The 27,427-nt window shown below is 35.3% G+C and overlaps 1 protein-coding gene across 3 annotated transcripts in view; it reads left to right on the forward strand.

The window, feature by feature from the left end:
* The window catches only part of GRID2 (glutamate ionotropic receptor delta type subunit 2), a gene marked incomplete at both ends in the record, with an annotated part of 1,466,807 nt that overhangs the window by 1,288,885 nt on the left and 150,495 nt on the right, over positions 1–27,427 (forward strand). For all 3 annotated transcript variants that reach the window (XM_080796960.1, XM_080796959.1, XM_080796961.1), the window contains one exon: positions 26,886–27,052. In XM_080796960.1, coding sequence (XP_080653086.1) covers positions 26,886–27,052 — 167 coding nt within the window. The remainder of the gene's footprint in view (positions 1–26,885; positions 27,053–27,427) is intronic.

A 27,427-nucleotide genomic window follows, 5' to 3' on the forward strand; every position in this document is an offset into this window, starting at 1 on the left:
TGTTGCTAGACAAAACTGGAAAAAAATAAACCTCTCAAACACTGGTCCTTAAATAGGAAGGTATTCGGGGTGTTGATAGGATGAGCAACTGGACAGCTCTATCTTTGGTTAGCATTTCATTTAAGGAGAACTTTTTAAATGTTTCTTCTTTTCTTGTTATTTTATATTTCCCCCACTGGTTCAAAATTTTACTCATTTATATAAGGAATTCTTCCCTTTTTTATTAAGTGACCTATTATTTTCCAATTGTAAGTTTTTCCTTATTTTGTAAGAGAATACAATAAAACAAGGAGTCAGGGAATATGTGTGGAATATCCATCTTTAGTTACTGAATAAATAAAAGGTTCTCTTGTTTAAATCGTTCATCTAGGGCTCAATCCTGAACCCTCCACTCATTTTTCACCCTGTTCCTTGGTGGTTTCAGAACAACCCATGAGTATTACTAACGTCTATTGAATGGCTGATAGCCAAAGCCCATGCTCCAGCAGAGATCTTATTCCTTAGGATCTTGCTTATATCAAACCACCCATTGTACTGGACCATTTGGGCCACCTGGATGTCCCTAGTCATCTTTATTGCCACATATCCAAACCTAAACATATCGCCCTTTACCCCAAACCTGACCTTCTTGTAGATGGTACTTCTAACCTCCCATTCAAACAATTCAGACATTTGGGGGTCATCCCAGGTGTTTTTTTCAAAGTCAGGACTTAACTGGTCACCAAGTCTGGAGAAATCTGTCTTCTAAACATTTCCCATTCCATTCTGCTTATCTTCATTTCCTCTGTTCATCTACATTGTAATGGCTCTATGCCTAAACTCCAGTCTCCATTGTCATATGGTTTCATAAAACTGGAATCTTTCAGTGGTTTGCCCTAACTTTCAACCTTAGATCAATAATAATAATGATTGATTGCCATTTTTTGTTTATTATGTCTCAAATACTATTCTAGACACACGACATTCATATCTTTGCATTAGCTCTCATCTGACATTAATTTCGTAAGGTGGAAATTACTCTAATTTTATAAATGGAAAAACTGATGTTCAGAAAGCTCAGATGACTTGCCCAAGACTAGTAAGCCCAGCTAGTGTTGAGCCAGTGTTCAATCCTAGAAAGGTCTGGCTGTGAAGCCTTCTGTTCTATTGAATCTGTTGCTGAATTAATATTCATGAAACTAGCATATGAGGCCCTTTGAAGATCTGGAACACTAGCTGCTGAGCAATACCAAGGTATTTGGTATTTCCTTTTCTTTCTTTCTTCTCTTTTTTAACTTCATACTTATGTACATTTTTTTATAATTATACAAGAATACATTCAGGTTTTTAATTTTTCAAATAAGGAAAAAGGATTTAGAGTAAATTATCCTTCTTCTACACAATCTCATGTTCCGCCCAAGAAAGCTAATCACCTTTCACACTATGGTTTGACTATGAATCCATTTGATCTAAAGATTTGTGTCTCCTCTGCTCTGAGACGTTTCCTTCTATTATTTCTTTTTATTAACTCTGATCTCTCCCTCTGGAGCTCCTATAGAATGATCTCTATGCCACAGTCTGTTCTGAAGATTTGGTAAAGCTGATGGAACTACACTTAAAATTGTGCAAAATTACATACATAGGATTACAAAGGAAGCAGATTCTATTAAAATTCAATTATCAAAATACTATAAAGTATAATATGTAATTTTATTCTTTATGAACGTATCCATAAAATTATCTAACAACAGATTTAATATGTATCTAAATTCTGAAGTAGTGATGAACAGAAATTATATTTTGAGATAACTGCAGCAATATATACTGTCATGTGAAAAATACCTATAATTTCCATTGGTAGTAATGTCATTTGTTCTGCCAATACTGCTGTGATTTTTTTCCTCTATTTTCCTAATTGAAGAAAATATTACATTTCAGTTAGAGTTTATTGGGAAAAAAAGTGTATTTCTTTTCCTCTCCAAGGACACCTTGAAATCTATTCATAGCCTTATGTAATTGTTACTGGGATTTTAGAATTTTTTACTATCGTCAATGTTTCTAACATTTTCTCTCACACTTTCCAACTCTTTTGTCTTTTTATACTGTGTCCTAGGATTGGCTGTCTATTTGGATATTTTATTCCACAGTGAAGGGAATTTATCATATTTCATTATAATCCTTTTTTTCTTTTTTTTATGCCCTGCTAAAATTTCATGTCTAAAGTAATGAGGAAATTACAGGTGAATGCATTTAATCACCCAAAGTAAAGTTTCCAAAAGAGAGAGAGAGAGAAATTGCAGTGAGGTGAACATAGACTCTTTAATTGGAATGGTATTAAGGAACATTTTGCATATCAGTAAAAGTGGTTATTGGATAATCATTCTTTGTAAAAGATTAAATAAAGCCAGAGAAGATCCTAAAATCCAGAAACTATAATCCTAATTTAACCTTTGCTATTATTTTATGTTTATTTTGTGAAACAATTCAGTAGTTGTTTAAATTGGAAAAGACAATATCTCTATGAAACTACTTTCATGAAAACTACAAACAAATAAAAAAAATTACCAAGTACTCTGCAATAGAATTATACTGGTATGTTATGCAGCAAATGGTTAAGAGGTGATTTCTCCAAATAGAAACTACTGCCTCATGTAGGAGAAAAGAAGATGGGGTGGGGGGAGGAAGAAGTAGGTTAGGAAGAGAGAGATGTTGCTTTTAAAGAGTAGACTAAAAAGCATTTACCAAACAAAATAAAATGCACACAGTCAGATTGGACTCTCATTTGCCTTTGTAATGACAAGTTCTTTATATGTGTTCATTATGTTTTAAATATTTGCATTGCCTTTAATTCTCATGGTATCATATAGGAGTACAAAAGACAAGGGAGAAGAGCTATGGTTAACCTGTCAACCAGTGTTGACAGCCAACCTAACTGATCACCTGTGTGCCTTCTAAATGACAGGTTACTACTCTTCATATCATTCTGCTTTGCTCTAACTATTCAAGGAAGAAGGCAACCAAAAAATACATCAAACTTCAAAGTAATTGTCCTTTTTTTTTTTCTGTTGCCATCAGCTAAGGCTCTCATTCTGATACATACCTAGACATCCTTCCGTGTCCACACAACCCTACAGCAGTTGGCTATGGTATCTCTTATAACAATCCTGTTGTGGGTATCTTGAGATGTAATCAAATGTTTAACTTTTCATGAATGCATATAATTATTTTTGCCTTCTTTTCACTCATCACATAACGTTTTCACAACTGGAACAAGTTCAGCTGTCTGTGATTTAGGAGCAAAGCCCAGCATGACATTTACTTGCAGCATAAGTTTGGGGAAAATATTGACTGGCTCCAAGTTTCATTCAGTTCCAATATGTGTAAAATGAGAATTCCAGTGACTAGGATACAGTAGGAACTAAGCAAAAATGTCTGTATTATTATTATTCCTCTACCTTGTCATTCTCTTGAGAACTTAGTCTCAAATTCAGTGACTTATTCTGGAGTTTTTTTTTACTTGTACACCTTTTACTGCCCTGAAGTTTGCCCAGCTAACTTTCTCAATTCTTTCTGGTAAATAATATTGCCATAAAATATTCTCCTAATATTCTAAGATTCCTTTGTTATTGTATCACCTATATTTCCATCGTAAGACCATATACAATGCGATAAATTGTGCAGATCATCATTTGCTATTCAGAGTGACGTTAATATCAAAGACTTCTACCTACTACTTTATTGATCACCTGTGGTGTGGCAGACACTGTGCTAGCTGTTTGTTTTCCTTGGCTTATCACAAAGGTTCAAAATCTACAAAGAGGTTATCATGACACTTATTTTACAAATAAAAAGACTAAAGCCCAGGTAGTTAAAGAAATGATGGGTGTTCTTTCAACATCTGTGTGGCAGCACTGAGTTTGAGATGAGATCTATCTCCAAAACCTACACCCTTCCCACTCATTACTTTTGTGTTCATTGTCTAGGTCAGTATTGAGCCATTCGAGGTGAATGGGCCCCAATAAATGTAATTTCTAGAAATATTTTAAAAGAATATGTTCACTGTACAGTAAATTCTCCTTAGTATACTAAGGAAATTTAGGACACTACTAACACTCCTCTTACCCCAGTTTGGATCTCCTAAAATATAAAGGTTATTGAAGAAGGCCCAGGTTAGTATTCTAAGACGTTTTTCTAGATGGAAGTAAAAATTGCACTTGTTTTGTTTTTATAGTCTTAAGTGGTACTCAATGTTTTGTTTAATAAGTATCCAATTTGACACATCAGTTAGGTATTACTGATGAAAAAAAGTGATTTGTCTCATTATTGGATATTAGTCTCAGATTTAATATATCACATGGACATTTATGAAGCTCTTGTACATACAACATAATTAATTGAATATTGATCTGGTTTATCGCTAGTGTATTTAGTTTAAAAACATATCTGTCTCAGTATTTATTATGCTTGGTTTGATATTCAGCATTTGGTTCACTGTTTAAGTGTATAATTTGGTAAAAAATATATTGCTCATGGCCATGCAGAAAATTATAAAAGATTATTAGTAGACAGTAAACAGATGTATTATTATTTGGAAATACACATATTTACAGTAGTAATCTAAAGTGAAAATATGTTTCAAAGAGATGTTTGTTTTGTTTAGGTAAACATAGGTTTCTTAGCTTCATTTAATTAAACAACAAAGAAGAGTAGGCATATAAGGCCTCCCAAAGTCAAAGTCATTTGTTTTTTTAAACAAATGAAATAGTCATCTACTTTATTGAACCTCTTCTTATGTAATAGGAACTAATTTATGTATTCCTGATCAGCTGTCACTTGAAGTAAACATATTTCTATTTGTGGTTTCTGTGTGTTTCCATCTTGAAAATCTACAGCTCTAAAACATCATGATGAATGTTTTCTGATCTTGTTGATAGGGAAACAGGATGCAAGAAACTCCTTCTCCAAGGAAGCATTAGGAGTCGATATATTTTAAGCTTAAGTATAAGATTGTTTTGCCTGACTCACCCGTAGAATGAATTTTAATGCTCACTTGCTCGCTTGTGGTTTCTCTTTCCTAGGAAGGAACTTCCTGTAATTCCCTCACGGCCATATTCATTGTTCATCATCCTTATGAAAGCAGTCACTCTAGTAAATCTATCACACAAGCCAGCAATCCCAAGACACTCTTCATTGTCTATTCTCTTTTGGCTTCCAAATTTCTTACCTTGTAGGTTTGGCTGCTTCTTCCAGTGTTTTGAAACCAAATATGTCTTTCTGCTTCAATGAAAGTCCTTGCATAGGTACTTATTCTTTACAACCATATTTTAGTCACTTAGTTCTTGTTATATTCTGTGTTTTGAACCTAAATTTCCATCTCCTGCATTACAATATTTTTGCCTACTTTCCCTTCAAAGAGAAAAATCCCTGGATTAAAAAACAATAAAAACAAAAACAAAACAAAACAAAACAAAACCTGTTTCATTGGGAGCCTTCTAGTAGTTAGCCCAGACTAATGGACTGAAGCCTATTCCTTACTAATACTGATAGGAAAGACTAAAAAGCATGAACGGTTAACTGTGAAAAGACGATTGATTATTATATGCTATATACATTTTCTTGTATGACCTACCTGATGACTGAGTTAAGGATTATCATCAACTCTGTGGAAACTGAGTCTCATGAAAGTTACCAGAGTCCAATGAGAGGAATATCAGGTTTCACATTTCCTGCCAAGTGGTCTCACTCTGGACTCTATTTTCTTAGATAACAAACAATATTACTTATTGTCATAGCTTCCACTCTACATTATTCCACAACTTTATGAAATTATTTAATCCCTACCAGCTGCCATCTCTCATTCTCTCTCTCTTTCCCTCATGCACTTGTTCTTTTTCATCCTTCCTGCCTAATTCAACCTTTTTAATGTTTATTTTGCTTTGCTCAACACAGAGGGATATTTTTCTTAAATTGCAGTCTCTAAGAGGTTTATAATTAGTTTCTTATTGAGACAACAATAAATAATAGCCTTTCTCTCTTTTAAGTTGCTGCTCTGTTGCTTCTTTTCAACCAAATTTCTCCTGATTACTCTTGCTTATTTAAAGATCTAACCTAATCCTAAGCATTTTTTCTTGTATGGGCATAATTATAATTATTGTTTACATTTGCATTTTAATATGGACTTTAAACATTTTTGCTGTTTCTACTAAAATGCATTCTTGTTGAAGGCAGGGTAATATTATGTACCTCTAGATACAAGCTAAATCTAACTTCTGTCTTCTATATCTTCTTTAATAGTTCCCTGGTTTTTATTTATGTCTTATTCAGACAAAATAATGCAGACTTGTGTATTTGCATGTATATATGTGTGTTTAGAGAAAAGATGCAGCAAAACTGGATGAAATGTAGCTTCACAATGAGTATTTATTTTATTTGTCATTTTTATTTATATTTTCTCAAGGTATAGAACAAGACTCACTCTAATCTGTTAGTAAATTTATTCATTTCTCAATGACTACATATATGATTTTGACTATAAAAATCATACTGGGTTAAACATTGCTACAAAATGTTATTCCCAATTTCATTCCAGGATTTTCATGATACTCTTTTTTTTCCACTTCTAATCTACCACCTTATAGACTATTGTTACACAGTCCATGTTCAGCAAATGTTATTGGATTGGATTGAAAGTGAATTGCCTGCATCATTCTGTTTAAGAGTTCAGCATCTATTCCACAAGAAAACTCAACAGAAGTAGATCTGGAAAAGAAAAAAAATTTAAAGTTGTGTCACTAATGGGCACTTGTATGAGTAAGAAGAGTTAAAAGTGTTTCACCTAAAATGTAGAGTTAGACCAGTCACTTCAGGTGTACTTCAGGTAAATAGATTACAAGTAAATTGCAGGCATTTCTCTAAGTGAAAAAAGCTTTTAGATGATTACATAAGTCTCATGAAACTAATTTTATCATCATTGAAACTCTACGTAATTTTCTCCTAAGTAAATTTCACTTCCACTTAAGATTGTGATAAAATAATCCTAAAACTATGGCTTCTATTTGCCTCCATCAGTCTGCTGGGAAACAATGTGATTATCGACATAAAAAAGAAAGTTAAACTCCAATTCCAGTATTAGCCGAGTATCTTGTATCAGACTAACCCTCTCACAAAAGCCGACAGAAACTGTAAAGGATATGACCTTTGAAAGAAGGCAACTGAACAAAAAGAGATTCACATTTATATGGCTTTCTCCCTGAGCACATTTCCAGGGCAGCTAAAACTCAAGAAAAAAGTTTCAGTTTTATAGGCTTGCAGTGTCATAAGATGGAGTTCAGGGCTGCCAAGGTATCTGAAAATTAAGAGGGAATCCCAGAGAGAAGAGAGCCACAGAAGGAAGAACCACACAATCTGCATACAAACAAAGAGGCAACCCACGGAATGGAAGAAGATATTCGCAAATGACAGTACAGACAAAGGGCTGATATCCAAGATCTATAAAGAACTCCTCAAAGTCAACACACACGAAACAGTTAATCTCGTCAAAAAATGGTCAGAAGACATGAATAGACACTTCTCCAAAGAGGACATACAAATGTCTAATAAACACATGAAAAAATGTTCATCATCATTAGCCATCACGGAGATTCAAATCAAAACCGCACTGAGATACCACCTTACACCAGTTAGAATGGCCAAAATTAACAAGACAGTAAACAACAAGTGTTGGAGAGGATGTAGAGAAAAGGAAACCCTCTTACACTGTTGGTGGGAATGCAAGTTGGTGCAGCCACTTTGGAAAACAGTGTGGAGATTCCTTAAGAAATTAAAAATAGACCTTCCTTATGACCCTGCAATTGCACTATTGGGTATTTACCCCAAAGATACAGACGTAGTGAAAAGAAGGGCCATCTGTACCCCAGTGTTCATAGCACCAATGGCCACAGTCACCAAACTGTGGAAAGAGACAAGATGCCCTTCAAGGGATGAATGGATAAAGAAGGTATGGTCCATATATACAATGGAGTATTATGCCTCCATCAGAAAGGATGAATACCCAACTTTTGTATCAACATGAACGGGACTGGAAGAGATTATGCTGAGTGAAAAAAGTCAAGCTGAGAGAGTCAGTTATCACCCAGCAGTTCCAATCTTAGGTATTTACCCAGGAGAGATGAAAACTGTCATCCATAAAAGACATACAATCATGTTTACAGCAGCTTTATTGTAATAGCTCCAAGCAGGAAGCAATCCAAATATCCAACAACAGGGGAATAGGCAAACAAATTATGATCTATTCAGGCCACAATATTACAAGAAATAATCAATGAAAGAACTATTTATCACAAACAAATATGGATATATCTCAAAAGCACTGTTGTTGAAAGAAGCCAGAGACGGAAGAGTACAACCCTTTGGTTTATTTGCATGAATTTCAAGAACTGGCAAAGCTAATCTATTATGATGATACAAATCCAAACAGTGGTGAAGTTTGACTGGAAGAGGGCAAGGAAGGGGCACCTGGGAAACTCAGTTTGATTCACCAGCTGGCTCTTGATTTCAGCTCAGGGCATGATCTCAGGGTCCTGGGATGGAGCCCCATGTCAGGCTCAGCACTCAGCAAGGAGTCTGCTTGAGGATTCTTTCTTTCTCTTCCTCTCTCCTTGCCTCTCCACCCCCCATTAGTGTATATTCTCTCTCTCTCAAATAAATAAATAAATCTTTAAAACCATATGGTTTCACTTACTTGTGAAGCATAAGGAATAACACAGAGGACAGTGGGAGTTGGAGAAGAGAAGTATATTGGGGGAAATCAGAGGGGGAGACAAACCATGAGAGACTGTGGACTCTGAGAAATAAACTGAGGGTTTTGGAAGGGATGGGGTAGGGGGTTGAGTGAGCCTGATGGTGGGTATTGAGGAGGGCACATATTGCATGGAGCACTAGGTTTGGTGCATAAACAATGACTCTTGGAACACTGAAAAATAAATTAAATTAAATTAAAAGAAAAGAAAAAAATCTTTTAAAATTTTTTCATTTAAAGACAGCAAGGAAAATTCCTAGGGTGATGGAAATGTTCTGTATCTTAATTGGGATGGTGGATTCACATGTCTACTTTTAATCAAAATTTATTCAATTAGCCATTTAAGATTTGTGTTTTTCATGATATGTAAATTTTATGTCAATAAAAACGTTAGAGGTGTTTGTACTATGGTATTTGGATTGGATTTGGGTTAAATATAGCATGATTTTGGTTTGGATAGGATTAAATGATGTGGATTAAATCTAGCATAGCCAGATTTTAAGAATTAAAGACAGAGAATATACCTATTCTAGGGAGTTCTTGACTCAGCACCCCCCCACATGCACATCATTCTATCATCATACTATCATACCATAGAAATGTGGGTGTCCTAGAACATGTCCCATTTTCATGCCTTTTTCTTCATTCCTATTCCTTAAGCTGATTTCCTTTCCTCCTTCTTTACCTTTTTCATAAATTGGGAACTGTTCCAAAAACTAAGGACCATATTTAGCTAAGGCATCCCTGTAACACGGATCCCAGTGCTGAATTGTTTTTACATGCTGGTAGTTTCCAAAAGTTCATCTACAAGAAAGAACAGTAATTGAATCTGTACAAGATTAAACCAACCAAAACATGAGTTTTGGCTGTATTTTTGAAGCTTCAGTGAAACTTCAAAAGTATTTATTATAAAACGCTTACTGGAATTCTGTTTCATTTCTGACCAAAATTTGTGCTCTTTCTTTGTTTGCCTCTCTATAAATCTTTATGATGATAATTTTTTCATCAAGCCACTTTATAGAGTTTGATCCAAATTGATGAAAAAACTCTCTGGCTTCTCTTAAAAAAAAAAAAAAAAGCTCTATTCTTTTTTGGGTAACCAAATTATTAAGAATAAACCTGTTATATTACAGCTTTATTTTTCTCACTGCTGGCCCAAGAGGTTGGTGTGATACCGAGTTGTGACAACTGATCACCATATAAATTCCTTTTTAATGCTCTTCTGTAATGTGTAATAGACTGTGAACTACCATCATCTTGAAATGTCATCATGTTTCCACAACATGACAAAGAAATAATGTGAAAATGCTGACTTTAGTAATTTAAAATCTGCCATGAGCAGTGAGTGATATCACCAGCACCAAGTCTTAATCTAAGAGTTAGTTTACTCATTTTCCACTTCATTTTATAAGAAAATCTTCCCATTTGGTTTTTAGGGAGGATTGTGACATTACACAGGACTTTTTAGTATTAAGCAATAGCCAAGTGCTAAATCTTTTCCTTAACTCTCAAATAAATATTCCTTCTTGAAGCAACTAATTCAGTTAAGTATTGTCTGTACAGTGAGTCTAGAAAAAAATACTCTGCCTTCAAGGTGATTTTGATGAAATTGGGAATAATAACATACACATATGAAGGAGTTAAGTAGAAATCTGAGGCCATCTATGGTTAAATGCCGAAAATGGCTGTTTCCCTAGTGATTCTAAGAGAATGCAAAGTCATACTCCTTCATAGAAGCAAATACCTTCCTATTACTGGTGTCATTATTATAGACACCAGCCATATGGTTATCTACATGTAAGTGGATTAAAATTAAATAAAATTTAAAATTCAGTTTCTTAGGCACACTAGCCACAATTCAAGTGCTCAGTGGCCATATGTGGCTAGTGTGGCTACCATATTGGACGATAGAGATGTAGAACACTGCCAATATTTCAAAACATTCTATTGAACAGTGACATCTGAGTCATACCAATACTTGATGAGTCTGGAGTTATACACTTCACAGAAGATGGTGTAATGTAATAATGTTACATTACTTTTACACCTTTATCTTGGGAGAACACTATGATCTATTTGCATATGGCAGAAATTTTGAGCTGTGATGACTTTCTGTCCTTATTTGGTCCTTCTCATCAATGTTGGAGAATTGGAATATAGTAATTGTTGAATGAATAAGGAGTTCAAAGTATGGTGGTCTTTGTGACCAAAAGAAAGGAAATGAAGAAATTTTACATAAATAAGAAGTATGTATCAGGTGCTTGCTCTTGATAATATGCCTAGGCTAGGCATAGGGAAGGCAGTGGGACTGGGTGAGGATGCAGTCCCAGCCTGCCAGGAGTTTCCAGTTACATGGGCTTGAGCAAAATGAAGAGGCAATTGTAATCCAGTGTGCTAAAAGACTGTTACAGGAATACATACAAGGTGTCATGAGGTCATATAGGAGGGACACTAACCTAAGCCTGGAAGTCAAAAACTTCCAGGAATAAGTGACATCTAAATCAATCTCAATTTTGAAAGGATTAGTACAAGTTAAAGCAGTTAGGACAGAGTTAAGATTGAAAGAAAAGAGTGGATAGGAAAACATTCCCAGCAAAAGAAAATGAGTATGAATGAACCAAGGGCAAGAAAACATGTAAGCTATTTAAGAAACTACAAGCATCAGAAATCAGAGCCGAAGCCCAAAAAATGAACCCAATTGGAGAAAAAGTTGACTTGTTATGAAAGTTGGGATGCACATTTTAGGATTTATTTTATTTTACAATGTAGTTTCAAAAATAAATTGTCTACCTAATGTACTTTCAGAACATGTACACACATACCAGTTGAGAGCATGGTTTGGGAAGGAAAGTGTAGACATATAGTTGGCAAGACCTAGCAATTCTAGCAAATGCATGTTGGATTTCTTCCAAACCTCTGCCTTTATCATTTTGTATTAACATATAGTTCTGATCTTTTATCAACATATTGTTTAAAGTTAAGTGTATGTCTATGGTTCCCCCTTCATGAATAGAAACAAATCAGTTATTAAAGCAGAGCAACTGGAGTATGTATTTATGAGTACCCTAGTACTTAAAAATGTATAAATCATCATCATTTCAAAAGCTATTGTTTTACTATATATGTTAATGATGCCATTTAAAAATTCTAAACATAAAAAAATTCAGTTCTTTTTTACTCAGTATTTTTTACTGGATACCTAAAAATGGTAAACTTGACTATATGAAAGTTAGATGTAAGTTAGATCTATATGTAAGTTAAAAATGGTAAACTTGACTATATCTAAGTTAGATCTCAATAAACCTGACTTTAAAAAAACTTCTTTAATTACATATTTATACATGTATGTAATTTTCATAAAAGTATAAATGTAACTACACATGTCATTTTTAGAACATTAGGTTTCCTTTTACTTTTCAGCTTGACTTTCTCCCACTCTTCTCTCCTCCTCTACCTCCACCCATAAATTTTTCTACCCTTGACAGATAAACAACAAGATATGTTGTATCATTCCATATTTTTCTCTAAACACTTCTATTAATATAGTTTGTCTATACATTGTCCCACATAGTTATATAATTTGGGGGTCATTGTTGATTTTAAAATGAGATTGCATTATAAATAATTTCTGCACCTTGCTCTTTTTCATTCTGTAAGTATATCATAGACATCCTTCCATGAGGGGCGCCTGGGTGGCTCAGTCAGCTGGGTGACCAACTTTTGATTTTGTCTCAAGTCATGATCTCAGGATCATGAGACTGAGCCCCCACAGAGCCTACTTGAGATTCTCTCTTTCCCTCTGCTGCTGCCCCTCCGCCTGCTCACTCTTGCTCTCTCTATACAACTTACCACATGCCACGCCCTTTTCTAAGCACTTTGTATGTTATTAGTTTACTGAATACTCAACTTTAGAGCAGGACCTCTTATTAATTTTCGATTTACATGTTCAGACTGAGGCTGAGAGGCTCAGTAGTTCCCTCTCTAAATAAATAAATAAAATCTTAAAAAAATAAGGAAATTCTTCCGTGATAACTTGGATTTCTCTAATAGATTCCTCTTAATGTTTCCATAGCATTTCATGGAAGAAATGCATCATCATTCTATGATTAATGAACATTACTACTTTTTTTTTAAATTTGGTGCCACAATAAATACTACATGGAGAACCCTTGTACGTTAATCTAAAATTTTTATTTCTCTTGGATGTATTCCTGGGAATGAAATTCCTGGGCCAAAGTCATCTATATTTTTTCAATTTGACCAGATGTTACTTTTGAAATAGGCCATGACATTTTCTCATTTCCACTAGTAATGTATAAGAATACACTTTTCAATGTATCTCTGCCAGCAATATATGTTACATGTTTTCAGAGCAATAGATATAAAGTAGTAGCCTATTGTTACTTTATTTTATATTATCCTAATCACTAATGAGTTTGGGTGTTTTGCATATGATTGTTGGACATCTCTGTTCTATTTAGAACTTCTTCTTCAATTTCTTCAGATGCTTTATCTATTTTTCTTTTGCATCCTCTATTCTAGTAGAGGATGCTTAGTTAGAGGAACACTTGTATATTTATAAATATTAGCTCTTTGTCTCCTGTGTGCCAACTTTTTTTTTTTATAAACCTATTGGTCTTTACTTTGTACATATATCTCTTGCCATACAAAGGTACTTTACATTGTTTCAAGTAAAAAAAAATTGTTTTGCCTATATATTTTCTGGATTTCATATGTTAGTTAAAAAGTCTTTCTTTACATGTATTGCATATGCTCCCCTAGTTTTTCTTACAGGACTATTACTATTTTATTTTGAACTTACTTCAAATGGAAATTATTTTGGGAGGAGCTAGAAAAAAGTTTGATTTTATTTTCTCACAAATAGCTAATTATGCCAACAACATTTACTAATATACTGACCAAATTTTTAGAGAGACAATCCAGAACACAGCTACACTATATCAAAAACATAGTAATATATATGTGATAAATAATTATATACATGCATTATTACTTTAACATAAAAACATGAAACTAAGCATTTATTTGGAATTATGTATTATTCATTTCTTATTAAAAAATGCTATTGTTTAAACAAAACAATAGGACTAGTTAGCTGTCAAATAGTAATAATTATATTATATACTATATTTTATATATATTTATATACCACTATAGTGTTATTAATTAAATAATACGTGTAATAAAATATAACAGTATTTTAATAAGGTTTCTTTTTGTCCTCTAACAAAGCAGTTATTTTTACCTTTTAAATTCTGTATTAAATTTTAGGCTATATTTAAGATGCATAATGATAAGACATTTTAAAAGGGAAATAAATACAAAAATATAAATTAAACATAAGTAAATTTTCTTTAAAGATTTTTTATTTATTTATTTGACAGACAGAGATCACAAGTAGGCAGAGAAGCAGGCAGAGAGAGAGGAGGAAGCAGGCTCCCTGCCAAGCAGAGAGCCCGATGTGGGGCTCGATCCCAGGACCCTGGGATCATGACCTGAGCCGAAGGCAGAGGCTTTAACCCACTGAGCCACCCAGGCACCCCAAACATAAGTAAATTTAAACATATAATTAAACATTAAGTATATTTAATAACAACAATGGCATGTTTCTTTCTGTCCCATAATACTGTATAATAATTTTACTCTTTCTATCTCCTTTCCAATAATACTTCTCTATATCGCCTGCAACCTTCAGAACATCCTTCTTTTATATAGTGGTGAAACCAAATATAATTAAACATAAAATTCACTTTGACTTGCAACTCTGCCCATATTACACTGATTCTGGTGTCATTCAGTGTGACATCAAGCCAAATATGCTCTCTTAACAAAATGTCTGAGCATACGAACTTACTTATTGGCAATAGCAGGTGTGTTCACTTGTAGGGAATATGTTCTAGCTTCCCATACACCTTGGCTCTACAAGCTTGCTTTGAAAAGACCAGCTTTTCACCAACCATAACCTTTTCATCTATAAATCTATGGGGATGTCCACGATTTTTAAACACTCTGAAGCACATCGGATGTCATCCTAAGTTAAAGTTCTATTTCTTAACAAAATGATTTTAAAGCACAGAGGTAATTTGAATGTGTGAAATCAATGCTGCATTCCAGAAGTTACAGTTTTCTTAAGGAGATTGAGAAAATCCTCTCTAACTTGGCTACCTTTTCTGTTTCCTGGTAACTTTCACTTTTTTATTAATATTCTGAAGTGGTCTCATTTCATAAAACATGTCATTTTTTCCCTATGAGTTTTTGTCATAATCTACACATAAAATGGAACAACTCAGGTGCAGTCAGTTCATCTTTTTCCATGCACTCTGTGGTTTCTTTTTAAAAAATCATCAGTTTTGAAACAGATACATAAATTTCTGTTTTACTGGAATCTTTTACTTCACTATTATCATCAATGTATTTCCAAATTAGAAAAACATTCATTCTTCTTGTTTCACATTTTGAAAATGTGATTTTATAGCAATCCAATATTTGAAAAATTTTATATCTCTTTCCATTTCTATTAAGTAAACTCTCACAAATGCATCTCACATTTTGACAAAACTGAAAAGTGATCAAAATTTTAAATAAAGAAAGCTTCACTATCCCAGGTAAGCAAATCATACCCCTTTCTGCTGTGTTATATACAAGGTGTACAGAATATTTTGCAGATAAGATCTTTTAATTTTCTTTGATAAGTTTACCTACTGAATGAAATTTGACAAAATTTACATTTGCAATATCTGCAGAATATGCAGATAGATGATTTAAGGTCTCTGTATTTGGACAAATTATCAGTTGACTTTTGTTTTATGGTTTACACAGTTTTATTAAAATCTTCATAGAAATTAAGAAGATGATTTGACACTACATTTGAATTCAATAAGCCAACATATAGTACATCCTTAGTTTCAAATGTAGAGTTCACTAATTCCTCAGTTGCATATCACACTGAGCTCTCATTACTACACGTGCCCTCCTTAACGCCCATCACCCAGTTACCTCCACACACATGTCACCCCTCCAGAAACCCTCAGTTTCTTTACCGTAGTTAAGAGTCTCTCATGTCACTACATTTTTTAAATCAAAATATCTAAGACCTAGGATGAACATTTTTTTGTCATTGCCATTATGGGACACCTCACTTTACTATAGAAAACATGGTCATTCAGATAAATTCTGAAAGAATCAGCTGTACACTATAAAGGATCAACTCATCTGTTAACAAAATTTCATCCTTTTGTTTACCACAGCACATTTTATTTGAAACCTCAGAATCAAAACCACAATAAGATACCACCTTACACCAGTTAGAATGGCAAAAATTAACAAAGCAGGAAACAAGTATTGGCAAGGATGTGGAGGAGAAAGGGGAACCCTCTTAAACTGTCAGTGGAAATGCAAGCTGGTACAACCACTCTGGAAAACAGTATGGAGGTTTCTCAAGATGTTAAAAATAGAACTGCCCTATGACCCAGCAATTGAACTACTGGCTATTTACCCCATAGATACAGATGTAGTTAAAAGGGCACATGTACCCCAATATTCATAGCAGCAATGTCCACAATAGCCAAACTGTGGGAAAAAAACAAGATGCCCTTCAACAGATGAATGGATAAAGAAGATGTGGGCAGCAGCTCTTCCTGCCCACGGGTCCTGCCCCTGTGCTTTAATAAACCACCATTTTGCACCAAAGATGTCTCAAGAATTCATTCTTGGTCATCCACTCTGGACCTCACCCCACCGAACCTCACATATATTCTAGAACTTCATCATTTGACGCCCGAACGTGGGGCTCTGAGTCTTTACATTTGGACTCTAAGCTTCAATGCAAAATTGTGTCATGGGGGCTCCAGCCATGGGTCAGTCCTCCTCTTCCACAACCTCTAATGTAAAACATGATGATTTCACCTCTATCGCTGAGTTTTTTAAAGACATCAACATGGAAAGCAGTATCCTCTCCCAGGAAATTCTCAAGATTCCTGAATCACACCTGGAGAAGGGGAACCATGAGGAAACGGTTTCTGCCATCAGTAATGCATTGAGGAACATTGAGAATGTTGGAGTGAACATTGCTGTGACTGGGGCACCTGGATCAGGGGAGTCCAGCTTCATCAACGTCCTGTAGGGGGTGGGGCATGAGGAAGAAAGGGTTGCTCCCACTGGGGTACGGGAAACAACCCTCAGAAGAACTCCATATAACCATCCAAAATTTCCCAATATGCATTATGGGACCTGCCTGGTATAGAGATCTTTCCAGCAGAGAATTATCTGGAGAAAATGAAATTGAGTGAGTATGACATGTTTATTATTCTCTCTGATGGACTTGTTACACTAAATGTTGTGCAACTGGCTACAGCAATTAGAAAAATCGGGAAGAAGTTCTACTTCATTCAAACTAAAGTGGCCAGTGATTTACATAATTTACAGGTGTGTAAACCCAAGACATTCCATAAGGTTACAACCCTGCAAATGATCCGTGATGACTGTGTGAGATGCCTGCTAAAAAACAATTGAGTGACCTTCAAGTCTTAGTCTCCAACATCAATGTGTCTGCCTATGATTTCCAAAGCCTGGAGACCACCCTTCTGAGAAACTTCTCAGTCCACAATCTCCACATGTTCAGACAATACCCCCTTAATGTTACCTAGGCTGTTACTGACCAAAAGAAAAACTATCTGAAACAGATCTGGCTGGAGGCCCTGAAGGCTGGAGCATCAGCTACAGTCCCTGTGCCTTTTGAGGGTTTGATCAGTGATAACGGTATAGAGGAGCTAGAGGAGACCTTAAACCTCTACTGGACTGACTTTGGGGTGGATGACCCATCCCTGGAAAATATGACCAAGGACTTACGTGTGTCAATGGAGAAACTCAAGAGAAGCATTAAGTCTCTCTGTCTACTATCAATTGAGAAGAATGTAAGTCTTCATGGGAAAAACTGTTGAGTTATATGGAAAAATTTGCTCTATAGCTAGAGGACTCAGTGGCACTAAATTTTACTTTCCAACCACTTTCTACTTTCAGAATTATTTTCTTGAGACTGTGGTGAGTGATACTAAAGTTCCTAAAAATGAAGAGATTTATTTTTAAGGACCTGGTGGGCTCTTAGCAAGCTTATCTCCTTAAGTATGTTGAGAATGAAAAGGGGAAAAGTGGGGCAGAAAGCTTCTGAATAATTCTCAGTGCTGGCACAGAATTGGTGCCTGAAAAGATGACCTAGGGCTTCCCTGATGCTATCCTGACCCACAGCCCTCAGGGGGCACTATAGAGGCTTCCATAACTCACTCTTGAACCAACCACCAACTTAATGACTATTATTTGACAGTAAAACAATCAGTTCTGAAGAATCCTTCCTTCCTATGATCCTTCTTGGGAAAACGAAGGACAAGAATCTGAATCTTCTGGTTAGAGGCGAGAGTAAGTCTTTGTGTAATAATTACTTCATACCCAGCACTCGTCTTACTACTGACATACTTGTAAAAAATGGCTATGTACACAGTAAGTCCTGAAAGCTTAATTTGTAAATAAATGCCTCCATAGCACCCCCCCAAAAAAAGATGTGGTTCATATATACAATGGAATATTACTCAACCATCAGAAAGGATGTACACTCACCATTTGCATCAACATGGATTAATTGGAGGGAATTATGCCAAGTGAAAAAATTCAAGCAGAGAAAGACAGTTATCAAATGTTTTTACTCCTATGTGGAACATAAGGAATAGCAAAAAGGACCAGAGGGGAAGGGAGGGAAAACTGAATGGGAAGGTATCAGAGAGGGAGAGAAACCATGAGAGACTCTGGACTCTGGGAACCAAACTGAGGGTTACAGAAGGAAGGGAGTGGGGGCATGGGGTAACTGGATGATGGGTATTAAGGAGGGCACATGTAGTGGTGAGCACTGAATGTTACATGCAACTGATGAATCATTGAACACTACAGTCAAAAACTAATGATGTACTATACGCTGGATACTTGAACATAATAAATAAATAAATAAACAAACAATTTTAAAAAGGAAAAAAGAAAAAAAAAAAAGAAACCTCAGAATCAGGAAACAGAGAGCTATGAGGGGAACAATATGATAACGTGTGTTTGTTCACTGTGGTATGCCCAAACTAATTTAGTCGCTGCTACCTTCAACTGAGCATTGGCGCCTTTTAGGAGACATAAAACTTTTGATCGATTTAGAACTATTACCTGTCTCAGCCCCAACTTGTAAGATTCAGTCTCTGTTATATGCTTTCTCATTTCCTTTCATGCTCAATTCCAAACTCTTTTCTCCGTATTATGCAATACGCTGCTTTGGTTATGTACCTCACTCCTCCAGTTGTTTGTATCCTTCCATCTGTAATAAAAAACAGTCATTTAGCTTTCTTTTTCATAGATGTTTGGATCATGCTGGTGTTAGTATTACAATCCCTCTCATTTTCATCATCTGTACTCTTAGAAAAAATTCATCTTAGTATTCACAGTGTTAAAAATTAAATTAACATCATCTTGATGCCAAGAACAACAATCTATCCACAGGCAAAGGGCTATTAGCAATCATGATTATAGTGCACTTAAGTTGCACACTTACATCTCAGCACTTGCAGTGATGTAACAATGAATGATTGATTATCGTGAACAGCAAGTCACAATTGCCAACATGCGTGGTCCAGGGGAGAAATGTTGATGGCAACTGCAGAAGGCAGATAAGCCATGTCATATCCACCTACTACAAAAATTGTCACTCTCAGCCCCTGTCTTTCAAGTTGTGGTATGGATTTTGTACCCCATCACCACCAACAACCTTCTGCACCCATTGCCAAACACCTGGAAGTTCTCCTTGATGTAGAGGTTCCAGTGCTACAACTCAGGCCACCCAACCCAGATGGGACAGTTGTCATCCTAGTCTTTCCATTTGAGCCTGTGGGACATATGAACACTTTCTCCTTCAATTCATCTGTTCAGTTTTTTGGTTGAGAAATTGAGGTAGGTGTGTCAGCTGGTAGCCACATAGATCTTTTTAGATTCACAACTGAATCTGCTTAAGTACACTGGGTTTTTGTTGTTGTTGTTGTTGTTTTTGTTTTTTTAGTTAGAATCTTACTAATACCACAATGCTATTTTCCCAGAATATGTTCTACTTGTTCTGATTCATCTTTCTAAGTGCAGCACTTACTCTATGGGTTGTCATTTTTCTTTGTTAGTTTATGGGAACTCAACTCTGATTGTTGGACTATCCTAGGGATTGTCAGTCTTGTTACAGAAGTTGAAATGTCCTCCCTCCTTGTGGGCTAGTAGTATAGAAAAAAGTGATTCACACATCTCCCCCCTGAGGAAACTGGAGGAAGCTGGGGCTCTCCTAGTCTCCTGGTCTGTCCCAGGCTCCATGAGGGGAGATCTTTGCCCACCTGTTCAATCCCTTTCTGGCCAATTTAAAGGCAACAGAACAGACATATTCATGGGAACAAATATCTAAGGAAGGAGAGCGGAAATATTTTGAGATCCAAATTGTGAAATAAGCATTCCCCCAAACTTTCCTGGAGGAGAAACTGTTTTTGTTTTGATTTGTTTCGTTTTTTGGGTTTGTTTTGTTTTGTTTTGTTTTTAGGCACTCACCCTCCCTGAAGGAGAGATTTACCAGTTTTTTCCCCACACAGAACTATCCAGAACTCCAGGCCTTGCTATCTTTCTGTATTCTGGACCCTAACGGCCATTTGTTTCAAGAGAAAGTTGTCAGTGGAGGGTAAGGTAGTTGCGTTCAGTTTTCCACATTCCCAAAATGCTTTAATAAACTTTACAAAAATGGTATTTCAATAGGGTCAAAAAAAAAGAGGCAAAGATAAAATTTAGAGGTAGATATACTGCTTCTTTTCTAGGTTAAAAGAAGATATTTTATAAATAGCTGATATTTATTTTTAAAATATTCATATCTTCCTTGTGAAATTTGTGTCCTGTGATGACTATCTTGCAGCACAAATTCAAATTTCAAAATAATAACAGGTAAAATATGGTAGGCCAACAATTAAGATAGCAGTAAACAAAGCCATATATATTTTAAAAGTCAGTCTTAAGCACTAAAGTATGGACTTGAGCATGATTTATTTTGCTAGATAAATTCAGAAGAATTGATGAATGATGCTAAATTACTAATTTGTTCAAAGTGGGAGAGGCCACCACCTACCACCATATGTCATAAATATTAAAGCCATCCCATCTTAAGGACTTATGTGGGCAATGAATTATAAGGACCACTGTAGATCGATTCTGGGTTAATCATAACTCTTTGTGCCAGTAATTCACAATCACTTTATCCCCTACTGACCATTAGTTTAAATTGTAAAGAAGTTAGCAGCTTAGTGTGCAAAGTTAGAATTTATTTCTCCCAGGTTATTCTCAGGTCTTTTGGTTTTTATTTTGTGAGCAAAAATAGTAAATTTCCATACTGCAGTCTTTACTTGAATTTTAAAAAGCTTTGCTTTGGTTTTAATCCTGAAAACCTGAAACACTTAGATAGCAATGGTCACAAAATCAGCAGGCTTCAGGGATCCAAAAATCATATAAACCAGATATTCATTCATTCCAATGATTTTTTTTTTTTTTAGTTAAAACAACTTTTATTTTTTTCTTCCCAATTTTTATTTAAATTCCAGTTAGTTAACATACACTGTAATATTAGTTTCAGGTGTAGGATTTAGTGATTCATCACATACATACAATACTCGGTGCTCATCACAAGTGCACTCCTTAATAACCATCATACATTTAAGCCATCCTCCCACCCTCCTCCCCTCCAGCAACCCTCAGTTTGTTCTCTATAGGTGAAAATCTGTCTTATGGTTTGCCTCTCTTTTTTCTGCCCCTATGTTCATCTGTTTTGTTTCTTAAATTCCACATATGAGTGAAATCCTATGGTATTTGTCTTTCTCTGGCTGACTTATTTCACTTAGCACTATACTCCTTAGCTCCATCTATGTCATTGCAAATGGCAAGATTTCATTCTTTTTTATGGCTGAGTAATAAGCAACTTGTTTTTTAAAAGCTTAACTTTTATTTATTTTAATAATATGATCACATTGCATTAAAGAAATTGCATTCTTTTCTTTGGCTCTTGCCTTATACTATGTTGCATTGTTTTTATTTATATAAATATTATTTTTCAGACTACATTGGGTATACCTTGAAGGCAAAGACTACCATATTTCACATATTTTTATATTCCTATAGCAAGTATCTCCCGGAATCTGATCTTTAGTGTAGTGAAAAAAGCCTAGAAGATGATGTTGAGTTCAAGCTTCAAATCTACCACTAGTCATTGGTATGACTTAGAACAGATTCTATTACCATTTCTGTGAGTTAGGCATCAAAATATCAGCTGCCCCACAGTGTTGTAAAGAGCAAATAAATTTATGTGTAAAGGGCATTTTTTAAGAATGGAAAAAATGCTTTATAAATGTTAGCTATTATCATAAGGAAGAAATGGAGGACAGAGGCAGGATAGTCTTTCTTCAGTGAAGGGATATCTCATCTTACGCTTCTGTTTAAATGTCATCTTTCTATAATTGTCCCAGTGATTTTTTTTTTTTAGTAAAAAATAGATTATCATTGATATATCTCTGCAGCTGTAGATTTTGAGGTGAGCTTTTAAGGAATTTGCTAAATTAAAGATTTGTGTGAGAAAGAATATGGCTTCTCAATTAAAACCAAAGTCCTTGGAATAACAGGTAATGAAAGTCTTTTTGTCTGTGGTGTAGGCTTCTGCAATTTTCTCGGAAGATGCTTGCCTAATGAATTGAAAAGAAAAATGCTTTTAGCATTAGGTTATGATAGAGGTGTCAGAACAGGGGTATTCAGGACAGGAGGATTCCACAAAGGAAAGGAAATATGATGTAATCCATAACATGGTGAGGAGCACAGGTGCAGGTTTTGAAAATACATTTTCCCATCCTTCACTAACTTGGCAAGAAATGCAAATATTTAAGAAAATAATATCGAATGTTTCTAGTTATTCACCTGATGGAAAATTGCAGAAAACTAGAAGTTTAAAAGAGTGTGCATGAACCAAAAAAAAAAAAAAAAATGGTTTCCAAAGAGTATCTGTGTTTAATCAAGCACTAGAGATAAAGAATGTAAATATTTGGGGTTTTCTTGTGCAACTATTTCGTTTACCAAAATATTCAAGCAGGCTGTCCTGATTCCGCCAATGAAAACTAAGTTTCCCTTTCTTTAAACCACTTTAACATTTTAAGCTTTTTGTATGGTACTTACCATAATGTGTTTTATGTTATAGTAAGTAGTACTTGACTTACCTCCACTACTGAGTTGTAAGCAGCTTGAGGGAAGGAACCTAAGTCTTACCTTTATGTTCCTTACAGATCCCTTTAGGATCTTCAAATTAATGCATAATGATTGTGAGTCAAATGGAATTCAAAGAAAGATTCCTGTAATTATATTGTGGAAATGAAACAAAGTCTTGTGTTATCCTGGCAATGAGAAATCCATCAAGGCTACTGGCATCTCAGCTCTGTTATAAGGACACAGGTGTTAAGCATTAGCAGCTACCATCATCCATTAATCACCATAGCATTCTGGTATCTCTATTTTAGGAACTAGACATTGATAATATTCGAAGTAGATGCCATTTTGGAATTCCTTGCCTTTCTCATAAATGGGGCCTGGAATATGATGTCATAAAGCTTCCAGATGTACTTTTGCCCTCTGTTTAACCTGCTAGAAGCACTCAGTTGGCATGGAATCCACTGTTAATAAGTCAATGGCCCACAATGTAGCTCCTTATCCAAACATGACTTGAAGAGCAAAGACTAATTGCAATTTTTAAGTAATATCCCTCACCTAGTCAGATGGATTGAAAATTTCAAACCTTCAATCGTTGTGATGTTAGGTTTTATTGATGAGTATTTTTGAGATAGTTTTAACCTAATAGTTAAAAACTATCCAAAAGACAATGATTGTATATTTCAGTTGTTGGGAAAAAAAAAAAAACAGGGATATTTTTAAAAGCTAAAATAGTTTAGGTTATTATGCAACATTTCCTTGATATTGCTACAGGCTATAATCATACTCTTTTAATGGTTCTCCTTTTAAACATGAATTCATAATGCTTTGTAACATTAGAATTATTAGAAACATGTATATAATGGCAATGATGATGTTAATATACATTTAAATAGAGCTTTACGGTTCACAAAGCAGTAACAGCAATGCTAGAACACTTTGCTAACAGCAAAGCAATATGTCCCCAACTGGGAAGGTCCCTTGAGGGCTATAGAAGTCCAAGGGGATCCAGAAGGCCAGAGTGGCTGTTTGAAAGAAGAGAATAGCAAAAACCAAAGTAGGTTTTTAGAGGAAGCTTCAGGGTCACTGCTATGTCTCTGTTACTATAGGTTTAGACCCAGGAGGCTAAAAGCAAATATGAAAGTTAGTGATTAAGGGTAACAGAATATGCCACCCACCCCAAAATATGCTACATTGGTATATTGATGATTTTGAGCTGGAAGCACTTGAAAAACAGCAAATGCAGGGAGAGGCTTTCTCTAAATAATCCTTATTGACCTAAACATAAATCCTCTAAAAGGAACTCAAGTGTCATAAATCCCCTCCCTGAGAGTTTCATCAACAGGGAATGACCCTCATCCCAGGAGAAGAGACTAGAAGTGAGGCACACATCCAGACAAACTTTGTCACAAAATACCACAACTCCCATGTATTCTACCAAAGGCCATTCATCTTTCATAAATATGATTTACTCTCCCCTAAGAGGCCTACTTCCCTCATCCCTTAACTTTCCAAACTAGATGGCTTTTAATCCTGAATTCTAAAGCCACTTCTTTGAGTACTTATTTTTCCCAGGGTATCTTCCATGTATACATGAGGCATACATGTTGATAAAAAATTTTACATATGATTACAGATAGAGGAAGTGGTATCAGCAGCATGAGGGAATAGGAGGTCCTCTCACAGAACAACAATTTGGCAGCCATCCATGAACAAAATACCTTTGTGAGAACTTCAGGATCCTAGTTGTGAAATCCAGGCAGAATCTGAGACTGAATAAGAGTGTTTTCAAGAGGCGCATCTGGGTGGCTGTCACTTAAGCATCCGACTGTTGATTTCAGCACAGGTCATGATCTCAGGGTCTTGAAATCAAGCCCCACATCGGGCTCCATACTGGGCATTGAACCTGCTTAAGAGTCTCTCTCTCCCTCTCATTCTACTCCTCCCTCCCCCTTTCTTTCTCTCTCTCAAAAAAAAAAAAAAAAAAAAAAAAGAATGCTTTTAAGAGCAGGCTATATCTCAGTGGTGCTTGGTCAACCATCGGTTGTCCTGTCTACATTCCTGCTGAAAGCAGCCTATCCCCTGAGGACTTGATTCTGATGCTATAAAGGTACAAAAGAATTATGCCCATTCTCACCACTTCCATTCAACATAGTACCAAAAGTCCCAGACAGAGCAATTAGACAGGAAAAAGAAATAAAAATATCCAAATCAGAAAGGAAGAAATCAAATTATCTCTCTTTGCAGATGATAAGATCATATATGCAGAAAATCTTAAAGACTAAACAAACAAACAAAAAAAAACCTTCTAGAACGAATAAGTAAACTCAGTGAAGTTACAGAATACAAAATCAGCATACAAAAATCAGTAGCATTGCTGTACACAAACAATGAACTCTCTGAAAAGGAATTTTTCTCTTTCCCCTCATCAGATTTACCAGGAAATTTTTTTCTCCTCAAATAAATAAACAAACAAACTAGCTAACAAATGGGACATTTGATTTAATTTTAGTTCTGTTTATTTTTATGAACTCATTAAATTCTATATTTATAGATAATATTTTTTAAAGATTTATTTATCTGAGAGAGAGAAAAAGAGAATGTGTGCACTGGAGTGGGAGGGAGGGATAGGGGGAGAAATCCCCAAGCAGACTTCCCAAAGATCAGGGAGCACTATGCAGCCCTGAACTCATGACCCCTGAGATCACCACCTGAGCTGAAACCAAGAATTGGGCACTCAACCAACTTAGTCACCTGGCTCCCCTATATAATATTTTTTAAATTAATTTTATTAAGATTGCTTTTTATTTTTGATACATTTGTAGTTTAGGGGAAGAAGTCACACTTGTAAATAAAAGACAATCATTAAAAGGTAAACAACTCAGAATAAAGTTATGTTCCCTAAATAATGATAGAGAAAATTGTATAATTATTTGTTCTTCATTGCAATGCCCGCCAAAAGGTTGGCAAAATATGCAAAATTGCCATAGACCACACTTGGCAACAGATTACCTCAGAATAACAGAAGTTAGGAAACATATCTTGCCAGCAGGGTAGTGTTGATTATTTTTCTTCAGTGTGACTTGGACTTGCAGCATTCATTTGGAACATAGGTAACATTCAAGGATATCATACCTATATTGGGTGGGTACAGAAGCCTACCTAGCTTAGAAGCCTAGTAACCTAAAGGAGCCAGTATCTCTTGTAACAACTTCAAAAGTGAGGGACACCTGGGTGGCTCAGTGGGTTAAGCCTCTGCCTTCAGCTCAGGTCATGATCTCAGGGTCCTGGGATGGAGCCCCGCATTGAGTTCTCTGCTCAGCAAGGAGGCTGCTTCCTCCTCTCTCTCTGCCTGCCTCTCTGCCTACTTGTGATCTCTCTCTCTCTGTCAAATAAATGGATAAAGTCTTAAGAAAAAAAAAAAAAAAAAAAAGCTTTACTTCCAGGTCCCCAAAGACAGAGGTCCAATTACGGGAATGACTATACTTAGAGAAGCTCAAAGACATGGCTTCTTTCCATACATTTATTGTTCTCCTGGTCCAGGTGACATTTACCACTCAAGGGTCATTTTACTATAAACTATGTTGCCTGGAAACATATTTAACATTCTAACTTTATCATATTTCCAGAACAGAGCTGTAAATTAACCAAATGCCAAATTCTCACTCAAAATAGGTATTTAAAAAGATAGGTCCTATGACCTTTTGTCCAGTTAAATATACACAATTGTAATATGTCTTACCCTAACTGTATAACTTAAAATTCCAAACTTAAATCCTATTTTTTTCTTTTGTTCTCCATATTTTGACAGGTAAAATATGGAAATTATGCTTTTGTGTGGGATGCAGCCGTGTTGGAATACGTGGCTATCAATGACCCAGATTGCTCATTTTACACCATCGGGAACACGGTTGCTGATCGAGGATATGGAATCGCACTGCAACATGGCAGTCCTTACAGGGATGTTTTTTCACAAAGGTAAGATTTGTGTGTTTTCCAAATAAGGAGAAACAGAAAAAACAGAAAAAGAAAATCCCTTGGTTATACGTGTAGTTTTATTATATTTTATTTTCTTTGTTTAGAAAAGCATAGTAAAAAACAATAAAAGATTATAAATGTTATTTAGTAAGACATTCAATTCCTAATGCATGTACTGAAATATTATTTTTCCATAAAAAGGGAAAAATATTGTTAAGTAGAACTGGTTTTACTTTTTAAAAATTGATATACAAAAGGAAGTACTATGTTAATAATTTCTTTAGAACTTAATTAGCAGTTTACTTTCTGAATTTTAAATATCATAGTTAGAAAAATTAGTTCATTTCAAGAACATCAAGCATAAAATAAACTTCA

This window comes from Martes martes (assembly GCF_963455335.1).
Source record: "Martes martes genome assembly, chromosome: 2".
Taxonomy (NCBI): domain Eukaryota; kingdom Metazoa; phylum Chordata; class Mammalia; order Carnivora; family Mustelidae; genus Martes; species Martes martes.